At 45.7% G+C, this 12,435-nt stretch overlaps 1 protein-coding gene and 1 long non-coding RNA gene across 2 annotated transcripts in view; one reads left to right on the forward strand and one right to left on the reverse strand.

Annotated features, from left to right (window-relative positions):
• LYPD5 (LY6/PLAUR domain containing 5) overlaps window positions 1-2,744 on the reverse strand; it is a 3,736-nt gene extending 992 nt beyond the window's left edge. The window contains exons 1-4 of the mRNA XM_016147656.2: window positions 2,687-2,744; window positions 1,115-1,243; window positions 379-555; window positions 85-231 (exon numbers count right to left, since the gene is read on the reverse strand). Of these exons, the coding sequence (XP_016003142.2) occupies window positions 85-231; window positions 379-555; window positions 1,115-1,243; window positions 2,687-2,744 (511 nt within the window). The remainder of the gene's footprint in view (window positions 1-84; window positions 232-378; window positions 556-1,114; window positions 1,244-2,686) is intronic.
• The window catches only part of LOC118611455, a 21,110-nt gene extending 16,734 nt beyond the window's left edge, over window positions 1-4,376 (forward strand). Inside the window, exon 2 of the long non-coding RNA XR_004954461.1 lies at window positions 4,017-4,376. This is a non-coding gene — a long non-coding RNA (uncharacterized LOC118611455). The remainder of the gene's footprint in view (window positions 1-4,016) is intronic.
• The last annotated feature ends 8,059 nt before the right edge of the window (window positions 4,377-12,435 follow it).

Genomic DNA, 12,435 nt, shown 5'->3' on the forward strand with positions numbered 1-12,435 from the left:
CTCAGACCTGGCCAGGCCTCCCTGCCAGGCCTGCCCTGCTTACACACCCCTTGCCCAAGCCGTCCTACCCTCCCAGTCCCTTACCCGCGGTCATCTGGCCACTGCCCCGGAAGCAGACGCTTTGGTCCTGGTGACACTGGACCCGTCGGGACTTCTCTGGGGTGCAGTCCTCCGGGCGGGTCCCCACGCAGGCGTAGCACTCGGTGCCGCTGAGCGTCTGAGGGTCGGGCGCTGGAAAGAGAGCATGGGCTCATGCTCAGGTGACAGTCCTCAGGTTGGGCAGTGTAGGTGGTGCCCCGCACCTGGGCGGAGTCCGGCGGAGGCCACGCCCCCAGCCCTCCCCGGGCTTCCCCGCGCCGGCCCCGCCCCCTGGCACACCTGCACTCAGATTCGGGAGGACGTCGTGAGTCATGAGTTCGGCGTTGCACAGGTGTGTCCTGCAGCCGCGCATCTCTGAGTAGTCGGGCGGCAGCGCCATGTCATTTGACTCCATCTGGCCCACGGGCGGGCCTGTCCAGCAACCCTTCTGTACCATGGTCACCGAGGCGCGGTACCCTGGGGGCGGGAGGATGTGGGGCCTCGTGCGCGGCTCCTCCCCAGCCTTCCTCCTCTCCCAGGCCCGCTCCTCTCCCTCCTACCGCCGCTCTCCGCCCCTCTGTCCAGTCTCAAGTCTCTCCTCTCACCTCTCCTTCTCTCACTCGCCTAGCGTTTCCCCTCCTGCCCTTCCCTGTCCTCCCTGTCCCCCTTTCAAGCTCTTCTTTCCTGGCCGCCTCCTCCCCTCGCCCCTCATCCTCTCCTCCCCTCAGCACCCCTTCCCTCCCCTGCTCTTCTCCCCCTCCCCTCGGCCTCCTTTCTGCCCCCCATCCCACCTCCATTTCCTAGTGCGCTGACCTCTTCCCCCGCTTCTCCACCCCTCGTCTATCCATCCCTTTCTTTCTCTCCTTTCCTCCCGGCTGTGTCCTTCCCCTTCCCCTCCTCTTCTTCCCAACCCCTCGGCTCCTCCTCTCCCCCGCCCCCCATCTCTTGTCCTTGTCCCTGTCTCCTCCTCCCCGCGCCCCCCCCCGCCCCTCCTCTTCTGCAAACCCTTCTCTTTTTGCCGCTTCTTGCCCCTCACCAGTGTCCAGCGACAAGACAGACTCAGAGCATCCTTGGGGACAGGAGATGTTGAGGAATTTCATGTTACTGAGGTCAAAGGGCCCGTAGTAGATGTGTTCAAAGCTGTAGCATTGCAGGGCCTGGGACACTGAGGAGAGGGACAGGGGTAGGGTGAGGAGCAGGCCAGGGACCAGCCTGTCCCAGGTACTCAGGGCTCCACCCTGCAAATGACAGCCACAGGGGCCAGGCAGTTCTCTGAGGGGAGACAGGCCTTGTTGTCTTGAGAGAGTCAGGCGCTGCTACCGCCACTAGTCATGTGTCTACCTAGTGGCAGAGTAATGGCCTCTCTGCACCTCCCAGTCCAGTTTTTCCCCTTGAGGCTGTTCCAGATTTTGACCCTCTTCCAGGAAGCCCTCTAAGATTTAAATAAGGAGGAAATGATTCACCTCTGCTCTTCCCATTCCTCTCCCAACGAAACTCACAATGTACAGAAGCACTAAAAGGCCAGAAAACAAACGCTCTAGTACAGGCAGAGGGCTATGAGGCCTCATACTACAAATACACACACGCAGCCCACCACAGGACACCCACGCAGGTCACGGAGCACCGACATAGATGCAAAAGAATAAAAGTGACACAGGCTTATGCAGGAATTCATTCCCAGGGAGAGACAAGGACAGACCCAAGTATCACATACACACAAGTAGCGAGAACACAATTAGGAATAGTTAGAGGCACACAAAATAGAGACCCACAAGAACATACAATTTAAAATCATAGACAAGTACAAGACAATAGAGACAAGCAACACAAGTGCACAGAGAGACAGATACACTTCAAAATACCCGAACTCACATACACAGAGATAAATACAGGCCGCCGACCACAGAGACGCACAAATGCGAAGGGAGATAAAGACATACGAAGTTAGACACACATCTCTTTTATAAAGAGAGGGAAGCTGAGAGAGAAACAGACCCAGAAAAGCATTTGCTCAAACACCCAGACATCAAAACCTGGTACAGAGAAACACACGCAAGCACAGAGTCCCACAGGACACACCGACACATGGACACACACACAGAAGTCAGACTCTCTTCCACGGATGAGCACACAGTCACTCGCCTGCACGCATAGCCTCCTTCCCATCTCTTTAACGTCTTGTCTTTGTAACCACTTCACTCCTGATGAATATGTCCCTGTCCTTCCCCAAACTGGGGGAAGGGGTTCCCTGAGGATGAAGCCAACGTTCCCTGACAGGTTTATAAAGAGCCCCCATGGCTCCCCAGAAGTACCCTTGATTGGGGTCCTCGGTGAGGAGGATGAGAAAGGCCAAAGTGGCAGGAAGAGAGAAAATGACACCAGAGAAAATGACTGATGGGGAAGAGAAATGAAGAGGACACAGTTTCAATGCCTTTCACTGACCAATGCCCAGGAGTCCGGGTCCCAGCCCCTCCGCCCCCAGACCCAGGAATCCAGGTTCCCACCTGCTCCTTCCTCAGATCTAAGAGTCCACACCCCCAGGCCCTCCTCCCCTAGACCCAGGAGACCACCAACCAGCCCTTCTCATTAGACTCAGAAGTCTGGGTACCTGTCAGGCAGAGCGCAGCCCCGCAGAGGTAGAGCAGGATGGCTCTGGGGACTCCCATTGCCAGGTTGCAGAGCTGAGTGAAGACACCGTGGACAGTTCCTCCTGCTTTGATTTCTGCTGGGCTGGTTCTCCCTGCCAAGCCCCAAGCATCTCAGCTCCCCAGCCGGGCAGGATTCCTCCACCCCCGCCCTCCCTTTCTAGGGCTAGTCTCCTCCTAGATATTCATGATGATGAGTCCTGGGCCCTGAGGGAGGAGGAGCCTGGACTCCTGGGTCTTAGGGAGGAGGGAGCATGTGGTCCTGTAACCCTTAATTTTGGGGGAGTTTGTGTTTCCAGGTGCTCTTTCTACCCCGTTTCATTCCCCACCCTGTGTTTTAGTCTCGGCTCTTGATCTCTCTTCTCTTCCTCCTCTCCAGCACACACGACCCATGTACTTAGATGCACACAGCCTCCAAACCTGGGGTCACATCTCTAGACCCAGAGATATAAAAATCACCTCCTCCTTAAAGACTTCTCAGACCGAGCCCTCACCACTCACTCCCCTCCTTAGCTCTAAGCACCTCCTTCTTCCCGATGTGGTCACCCTGGCTGTTGTCTGTCTTCTTCATCAGGCTGTGAACTCCTCAGAGGCCTTGGGGGATGTTTGGGATGTTGTATAAAAAATGAAACAATGCATGAACAAACAAGGAGAGAGAGGGAGACTCCCAGAGTTACACATGGAATGCAGAAAGACAGACACATGCAGTGTGGACAGGTGTGAATGTAGACACACAGACACGAAGAGGGGCACCCCGATGAGCAGGACATGCCCACAGAGGTATTTAATAAGTGTTTATTAGACTGCTGAATAAACAAATTAAAAACTGGATGAGATTGAGACACAGACAGACAACCAGAGGGCAGGCACACTGTACCCCAAGGACGCAGGTAGATATGCGGACACTCAGATACTGGGCCAATGTGGACATCCAGACAGATGCCCCTGCAGGCAGTTGGAGCTGGGGCGGAGATCCCAGGTCAGCCCCTGCTGACCTGCCTCTCTCTCACCGCCTGGGAGAGCTGCCTGCTGAGATTGCACCCACTCACTATGCTGGGCAAGGCGGGCACCAGGCATGTGCAGAGGCCTAGAGTCACAGGCCCACAGAGGGATGGGACAGAGTTGACATAATGGCAGTGACCAGGACAGTTTTAATGGTCCCCTGAGCTTGAATAAATTTTTCATATGTTTCTTTCTGACCATAGGCCCCTGACCTCCCTTTTCTTAGAGCGTTTATGTTAAAAAACCTGTCATTGCAAATTATTCCTCTGTCCCTTTGAAATCTTCTCCCAGCCTCCTGTCAGATTTATAACCCAGGAATGCCTTTCTCAAGGAATTGGGAGCCAGCCCTTGGAAGTGTCATTATCAAGATAGCACACCTGTCTCCTGGTTCCACAAGAGGGTAGGAGCCAAACTTGAACAAGCGACGATGAGCAAACAGATGGCCTAATCATAGGAGAGAAGCATTTGCAAACCCAGGAATGACTCAGTGTGCTGGACACATACAATGGACCAAGCTTCCTCCTGTCATCCTCTAGCACTTTCCACGAGCCCATCCAGTGCTTAAAAACCTCCCCACCTTTTGTTTCAGTGGAGTTGAGTTCAGTCTCTCTCCCCTATTGCCATAGCTTTGAATAAAGTCTCCTGAGCCTGCTTAACTTTGTTTGGTGCAATTTTTCTTTGACAGAGAACACCCAGGCACTCACTGGGGTTCTGGACTCTCACAGGCATAGCTCCCCTCACCCTCATCTTGCCAAATGCCTCTCCTCTCCCATCAGGCTTCACTTCTCCTGAAACGGTTTTGCATCCAAATTACTCTTCCTGCTTCTCCTGTCCCTGCCTCTGGCTCTCTGCCTTCTAGCACTGGCCACCCAGGATCAGGGTGAGGCTAAGGGCTCCTGAAAAGTGAAGACTGGGTTTTCTCAAATCCTTGTGGAAGTGTTCGCAGTGGTTCACAGATTCAGAGACTGAGGCTTGAAAAGTCAGCTGAGCAGCCTATTACCGTGTGTGTGTGTGTGTGTGTGTGTGTGTGTGTGTGTGTGTGTAAGTGACCGTATGAGCGTGTGGCTGGGTGTGTCTGATTTGGACTCTGGTAACCTTCAGGTGTTTTCGAAGGATGGGAAGTTTCCCATTGCAGGAGGTAATCAAGTGGAGACCCAGTGATCTAGCTCTTGCACCCACGGAGGCTATACGACATGAACTTCGAGCTCCCTATGAACCCAGAGATTCTTTTATTTTGGTAATCATTTTTTAGTAGTTAAGTAATTAATTATTTAAGAAATTGGGGGGCAACTAAGGATGTTTTGTGGTAGCCATTAAGGCGCTATTTTTAAAACTTTTCACAGTGGATATTTTCAAACAGAATAATGTACCCACTGCCCAGGCTCGACAATTTGTAAGAAATCGCCATTCTCCTCTTATCCTTGCCCCCTTGGGTGCTAGTAAGGGCATTGAATTTGGTTTATGCACTATTTTGTTTGAAATATTAACTTTACTTAAAGTACCACTTAAAAGTAGATGCCGTTCAAAATGTAGCTTTGGCTTACATTCTAAGTTGCAAATCTTTATGAATGCCACGAGCGAGTTCTAAAACTGTATTGCCTGCTACCTCAGATTGAATTCTTAGTGCTACGATGCCACCAAATCGGCTTTCTCGCTGCATATTGAGCAGTTTTTAATGTATTTTGGATAAATGTATTCTCAGTATTTTCCAACATTTATTAGAAGCTGAAAAGTTGTTGTAAAGTACTTGAATAATATTTAAAAATTCAGTGGTAAAGAAAGACATTTTTGCTGCATTATTCGTTACCCAGTTTAAAGAATGTGCACAACAAGGATTTGATCCTCTGAGAAGAGAGAAAGGAGGCAAGACGGGAGGTGTCCCTGGAGTTTCTGCCCCAGCCCATCGCCTCCTGGAGCATCTGTCTCACGCCCTCAGCTGCCTGGTGGGCCACGGTCCACATGGGTCTGTTGAATGCCTTAGAATTTTCTCAAGGATCTTCTGTTGTATTCCACTAGCTTCCACGTGGCTTTCCATTTCCATGCCATTTTGCAAATACCTGACCCCTCAAATGATTTTTCTCCCAGATTTGGGTTTTGTACTCAATTTACCAAATGTGTGCATCATCTGTCTCAGGTTATATCATCTACTGAACAAAAATCCGTGAAGAAACACTTAGAAGAATAGGTGGAGTCTGTCCATCTAGCAATACCTGTTAACTGACTTGTTAACTACAAACAGGCTTTGTAGCCCAAATAAGTGAGAAACGTAGCATTCATTACCTTATTCGAAATGAGTCCATTAATCAAACATGCCATAATTGTAATGATTTATGTTTTTTTATGTCGCCCCTTAAATTATGTGTGACAGATATCACTTGCTGCCAATATTTATGTTCTGCATAAATGTTCTTCTGTATATTACCAGGATTGTGGCATTTTCTTCTGGAACTCTAGTCTGCCTTGCCAAAAACGAAATTAAGTATAGTTTCCTTTTGTTATGTTCACTTAACCTCTATCTATGAGATCAATATTTCTTTTTTAGATCAGATCTTGATTTTTTTTTTTTTTACACTTGGTAGTGTTAAGTATATTAACGTTGTTGTCCAATCTATCTTGGGAGCTTTCTCATCCTGTGAAAATGAAATTGTAAACCTGTTAAAAAACAACTTCTTATATTTCCCACCCCAGCCCCTGGCAACCACCATCTACTTTCTGTCTCTGTGAATTTGACTATTCTAGACACCTCATATGAGTGGAATCACACAATATTTATCTTTTTATGACTGGCTTATTTCACTTAATATAATGTCCTCTGTATTATAGCATGTATCAGGATTTCCTTTTTAAGGTTTAATAATGTTCCATTATATGTATATACTACATTTTGTTTATCTGTTCATCTGTTGAGGATACATGAATTTCTTCCATGTCTTGGTGATTACGACTAATGCTGCGATGAACATGGGCATATAAACATCTGTTCAGGACTTTGCTTCTAATTCTTTTGGTTACTAAATGAGATCTAACTTTGCGAATATTTGCTACTATAATTCTAACATTGCATGCTATTGTGAATGTGCCTCTCACTTTCTCGTTTTCAAATATGTAATCAAAGCTGACAGCCTGCATGTGCCTCTTTAGGAGGCAAGACTGAGGCAGAGATTAGGGCTCGGGACCGTGGGACCCACAGCTGTGGAAGGGAAAGGAAGGAAGGAAACGGGACTGAGCAGAGGGAGAAGCTGGGCTGAGTCAGGCCCAACAAAGGGCTCACCCATCAGGGAGCTCTGGCCTGTGGGCGGGCAGCTGAGGGGGGCAAGTCCTTTATTTCTAAACAGATCTTGGTGTCAAACCACAGCAACCACTAAACTCTACTTATTCTCTTTTTCAGTATGCTTTTTCCATCTCCAGAGTTAGAAATAAAGATTATTCGCAGGGTCTTTTGAAGTGAAATAAAGTTACCTGAATCTGATCATTTATTCTCCAATCGGAAGAATTTATTAAAACTACATTTCTATCATTATTGTCTTTTGGAAGTTCAGTATCCTTATTTAAAGTGAATAATTTCAGAGAATTTAAATTTGAATTTAACTTCCAAATATTCATATTTTAAGAGTTTAAATTTAAGAGTCTAATGTTTAGATCAGATGGCTGGGGACCTGGATGAGCAAAAAGCATATTTAATGAAAGGATCCTTCATTTTTTCCCATTATCAGTTGTTTCTTGAAAATTGTCCCGCATGGTTTACGGGAAAGTGGAAGGTAAATTCATATCATTAACAGATCTGGATTCATCTACATTCACGTGAAATAACAGCTGTGGAAATCCCCTCCCAATCCACCACGCTATTTTTCACAAAAATGTATTCAGTTATCTAATTAGTTTTATAATAGCCTTCCATATTCTGATCCTGATTACTTTTCGCTCTTGATAGGTGTCAGATAGGGTTAATGTTTTATTTTAGAATTTTAATATCTTAAAATAATATGCAGGTAATAACAAGTCATTATATTTTAATAATAGTTAATTGTTATACTGCTGAAGAATTTAAAACGATAATAAACAACTGCTATTATAATTAACAGACTGGTGTGTAAATCTCTTTGGTTTCCACCCACCTATGTTCTGTTTGGATTCCTGATGGTGATTAGACATTAGTTGTTACATCGTGATACATGCCAACTGAAAGGACACATGGGCTTAAATTTACAGTTCAATAATAATTAGCAGAAAATATAAACCGCAGTGTGAAGCATTGAATGCAGCTAATGCATAGATATCAGTAGGTTTTTTTTTTTTTCCAATAGGGATTTTTTTAAAAAAAGAAGCAGCAGCAGCTCTGTACGTCAGGTGGGAAAGCTGCTCTTTTTTAAGAGGCACAGGCTATTTTAGATGATATGAGATCAACAAGGTCCTTCCATTTTCAAACTCATGCCCCCGTCAGTGGAAGAGGAATGGCAGCTACAAACCCTGTTGGGACATAACGCTTTACTGCCATCTGCTGGAGCACTGTTGCAATAAATTCTAAATCATAGCAGATAGCAAAAGAATGACACAGTACACAAAAATGTCAAAAAAAAAATTGCCTCCAAAATAATAAAGATGTCTGCGACGTGAACGGCACCTCCTTTGGTTTGGTGCTCTTGCGCAGTGCCCAATGCGAACAACTGTACATGGCGACTGTGAAACGCCACACAGAGGTGGGGCAGGCGTGGGGAGAGGAAGACAGTCAGAAGCTTCTAGGAAGAGATCCACAGCTGGGAGGAGCAGGACTTGGGAATTAGAAGTGGCTTTTAGGACCATCTAAAGGGATGATTGTATCAGGAGGAGGCAAATCAAAGTGGCAGGTATTGTTGGAAGGTCATGAGCTGTGGGCCCGGAGACCCAGGCTCTACCCTGCCTTCACCCTGTGTCCTTAAAAAAGCCCTCCTCCTCCTTGAGCTTCTTTTGCTCCTTTTGGATGTGGGGAAGGGGAAGGGTTGCTGCAGTCTGGGAGCCCTGCCCTCTTTGAACTCCCAGGTTTCTGAGAACTAAAGAGACTGAGGTCTCCAGGAACCGGTTGGGATGGGAAGAGGATCATACGCTGTCATTGTACAAGCAGAGGTGGCTAAACTTTGGTCATGTTCTGGCCAAACCAGTGTATCCAGCCACCCATGGTCTGGACTGGTGGAGTGAAGGACTAAGGGATCTCAGATAAATGCTGGGAAGAACACTCAGAAGAAGAATTGCTCTTGACCCCTATCCACAACCTTTTGAATACTCCAAGTTCCCTCTACATTTCAAACTTCTCTGCCTTTCCCAAGGATTTCCATTGCTGGCCTCTTCTCAACCCTTCTACCTCTCACCCACTCGTATCCCAGATTTCCCTCATTCTCCCCATTTCCCCCACTCTTGGCATACCCTTCTTCCTGCTTCTGCTCTTCCCCTTCTAGAACCCTGTCCCCAGCCTCTCTTCCACTCTCACCCCTCTTCTTCCGCCTCTTTCTCTTTGCTTCCTCCCAACTTCCAACTCTTCCCAAGCTGTCCTTTCATGTCCCCTTATTTTTCCTCAGCCTTTCTTCCGCTTCTCCCACATGTCCCAGCTCTTCGTGCTTGAGTCCAGTATACATCCCTTCATCTATGGTTGCCAGATAACCGGGCGCTAATTTAAATTCAGATTTCTGGTAAACAACAGTTACTTTTTAGTATGTCTCAAATATTTTATGATGCATACTTATACTAACAGGATATTTGTTGTTTATCCAAAATTCAGATTTTTACTTGGTATTTTTATTTGTTCAGTCTGGCAACTCTACTCTTTCCTCTCCCCTGGTCGTCGTAGAGGCCCTGAAGCTCTCAGGCAGGCGGCCCACGGCTCCCCAGCTCCCGCCGCTCCACCTAACTCAGTTCCTCACCAGCCACTCTGGGCCTCCTCACAAGCCAGCAAACAAAGGGCTATGACCAGGCAGTGCCAGGGAGCTATAGGACATAGGACTGCTCTTCGGTCAGTATTATTTCTGTTTGGTTGGTACCTGGATGCATTCATTGCTATATGGTTTATTTCATCGATTTGTCTATCCTTAGGTTTTCACCACACTGACTCAATTGCTGTAGCTTCTGAATAAAGCTTCAAATACAGTGGTATAAGTCCTCCTCCTTTTCCTTCAAGATCACGGTGGCTGTTTCACATCTTTTCCATATACATTTTGAAACCATCTCATCAACTTCTACTAAAAAAGCCTGGTAGGATTTTTATTGGGATTCTGTTGAACCTGTGGATACCTTTGAGGAGAGTTGACAGTCTAAGAATATGCTGTCTTTCAATACATGAATATGATATATCTCTCCATATATTTATACTTTTAATTTTTCAAAGCCAATATTTTATAGCGGCAGTCCCCAACCTTCCTGGCACCAGGGACCAGTGCTTCTATGAGAATCTACAGCCTGATGATCTGAGGCGAAGCTAGCGCTGGGTAGCAGCCGCAAGTACAGATGAAGCTCACTCTCTGGCCCACTGCTCACATCCTGCTGTGTGACCCGGTTCCTACAGGCCGTGGTACTAGTCCTCAGCCTGAAGATTGGGGACCCCTGTTTTATAGCATTTACTGTAGGCCTTGAATATTTTCCATTATATTTATTTTAGATATTTTAGTTTAAATGCTATTTGAAATGGTATGGCTTTGAAAATTTATTTTATAATTGTTTGCTAGTTTATAGAAATATAATTGATTTTTAAGCACTGACCTTTTTATACCCCATCTTTGCTAAATTTACTTATTAGGTCTAATTGTAGATTCCGTTGGCTTTTCTATGGTCACAATTATGTCATTCGCTAATAAGGACAATTTTACATCTTTTCCAGTCTTTATGGCTTTTATTTCTTTTTCCCGTCCTATTGCAGAGTACAAGATTGAAAAAAATCAGTGGGAGTACATATGCTTGCCTTGTTCCTGATATTGCCGTAGTCTGAATATCATCTCTTCTAACACTTCTCAGGGTCTATGCCACCGCCCCCAACACCTCCCTGATATAATCTCCACAAAGGCTAAACATCATGGGCAGTGGTCCCTTTGTCCACCCATGCAGACTTTATGATTCAGGGTCAGCCCCCACCCAGGGATCAAAGCGAACTGGCTGCTCATCAGGGCAGGACATGGCTCAGCGCAGATCCAGAGCCACGTTATGGGGCCCTGGGAGGAAAGACATGGATATCGAGCAGCATCTGCTACCTCCAAAACCCTCTGGCCAGAGTCTGTTTTGCTGCACATCTGTATGGGAGTCACCTCTGGAAAGGAATGCCTCATCTGTACCTGGTTCTTGATGATATCTTTTGAATCAGTAAGTTTGGTATTAGGTAAAATTGTACCTGCTTACTTTGACAGTTCTAGTTGTGTTAACATATTACGCAACAAGGGAGGACAAAGCCAATTTGTTGGGTAAACACATGGAAAGAAGATGGGCTATGCATGAGGATAGTCTGAATCTCACCGAATTTGAGAAGTTTTAAGATAGCTGCTAATTGAAACAAAGTTCGGTAGTTTGTCTTATATCCTTTCTGGATTTGGCGATCCGTAGGAAAATTAAATATCAGAGGTGCTTTGGAACTGCAAATCATAAGTTGTTCATTGATTAGTAATGATCTGTGTGTCATGGAGGAAACCTTAAATACAACTACTAGATTTTTGGTGGTCAGATAATAGGGTAAGACAGTAGACCTAGTGTTGGTTCAAAAAGAAAGATACCAGTATTTTAACAGAAAAAAAAATATTTTAAAAGTCATAACAAACATGTAAAAGGGCACCAGACCACAAAAAGCCTAACCAAACCCCCTTCTTGGGGGCAGCATTTATGTAGCTTCTGATACAGTTCTAAAATGTGTTTGTAAAGAATTATTAAGTATTCTTTTTTGATGAACAAAGTTCTAAATGAAAAGCAAGAGGTGAATATTTTGAATCAGCTTAGTATAAGCAATGCCTCATAGGTTAGCTTTGAAATAAAAGATACAAAATAGGTAGAATTACGGTGTCATGAAAATAAAGTCTATTTTCCTAAATTATATTGTGAAAAAATTTAAAGGTATGTATTGAAAAATTAATTGAAAGATTATCCATAGATCTATCATCCAGATCAAAATTATTAACATTTATTACATATGCTTATGCTATCTATATTTCTGCACCAGTTAGCTTCCCCTGCAAAACAAACCACAAACATAACCCTGTACCTTAAAACAACAAGAATTTATTTTATCTCCTGATTCTTTGTGTCTCCTGGGATATTCTGGTATAGGCTGACTTGTATCATTTTTCATATGTCTGGTCAGCCAGAGGGTTGGATGATGGCTGGATGGTCTAGGATGACTGGTGGTTGGTTGTTTGCCAGCCAGGCCTCAGTTCTCCGCATGACTGCTCATCTTCCAGCAGGTCTGATTGGATTTTTTTACATGAGTGAGGCAAGGTTCCAAAGGGCAGCAAGAAAAGGCAACCTCCAGTAAGCAAGTGCTTTTCATGCCTCTGCTCAAGTTGTGTTTACTAATGTCCATTGGCCAGAGCAACTCGCGAGGTTAGACCACAGTCAGTGTATAAGGATACTAACAGAGTGTGGATAATTTGTGGTTGTTTTTTGCTATCGTCTATCTATCCATCCATCCATCCATCCATCCATCTATTGCTATTGAACCATTAAAAGCAATCAGGAGATATCATTTTGATTTACTTGTATACATAAATCC

This window comes from Rousettus aegyptiacus, unplaced genomic scaffold (genome assembly GCF_014176215.1).
Source record: "Rousettus aegyptiacus isolate mRouAeg1 unplaced genomic scaffold, mRouAeg1.p scaffold_m13_p_14, whole genome shotgun sequence".
NCBI lineage: Eukaryota > Metazoa > Chordata > Mammalia > Chiroptera > Pteropodidae > Rousettus > Rousettus aegyptiacus.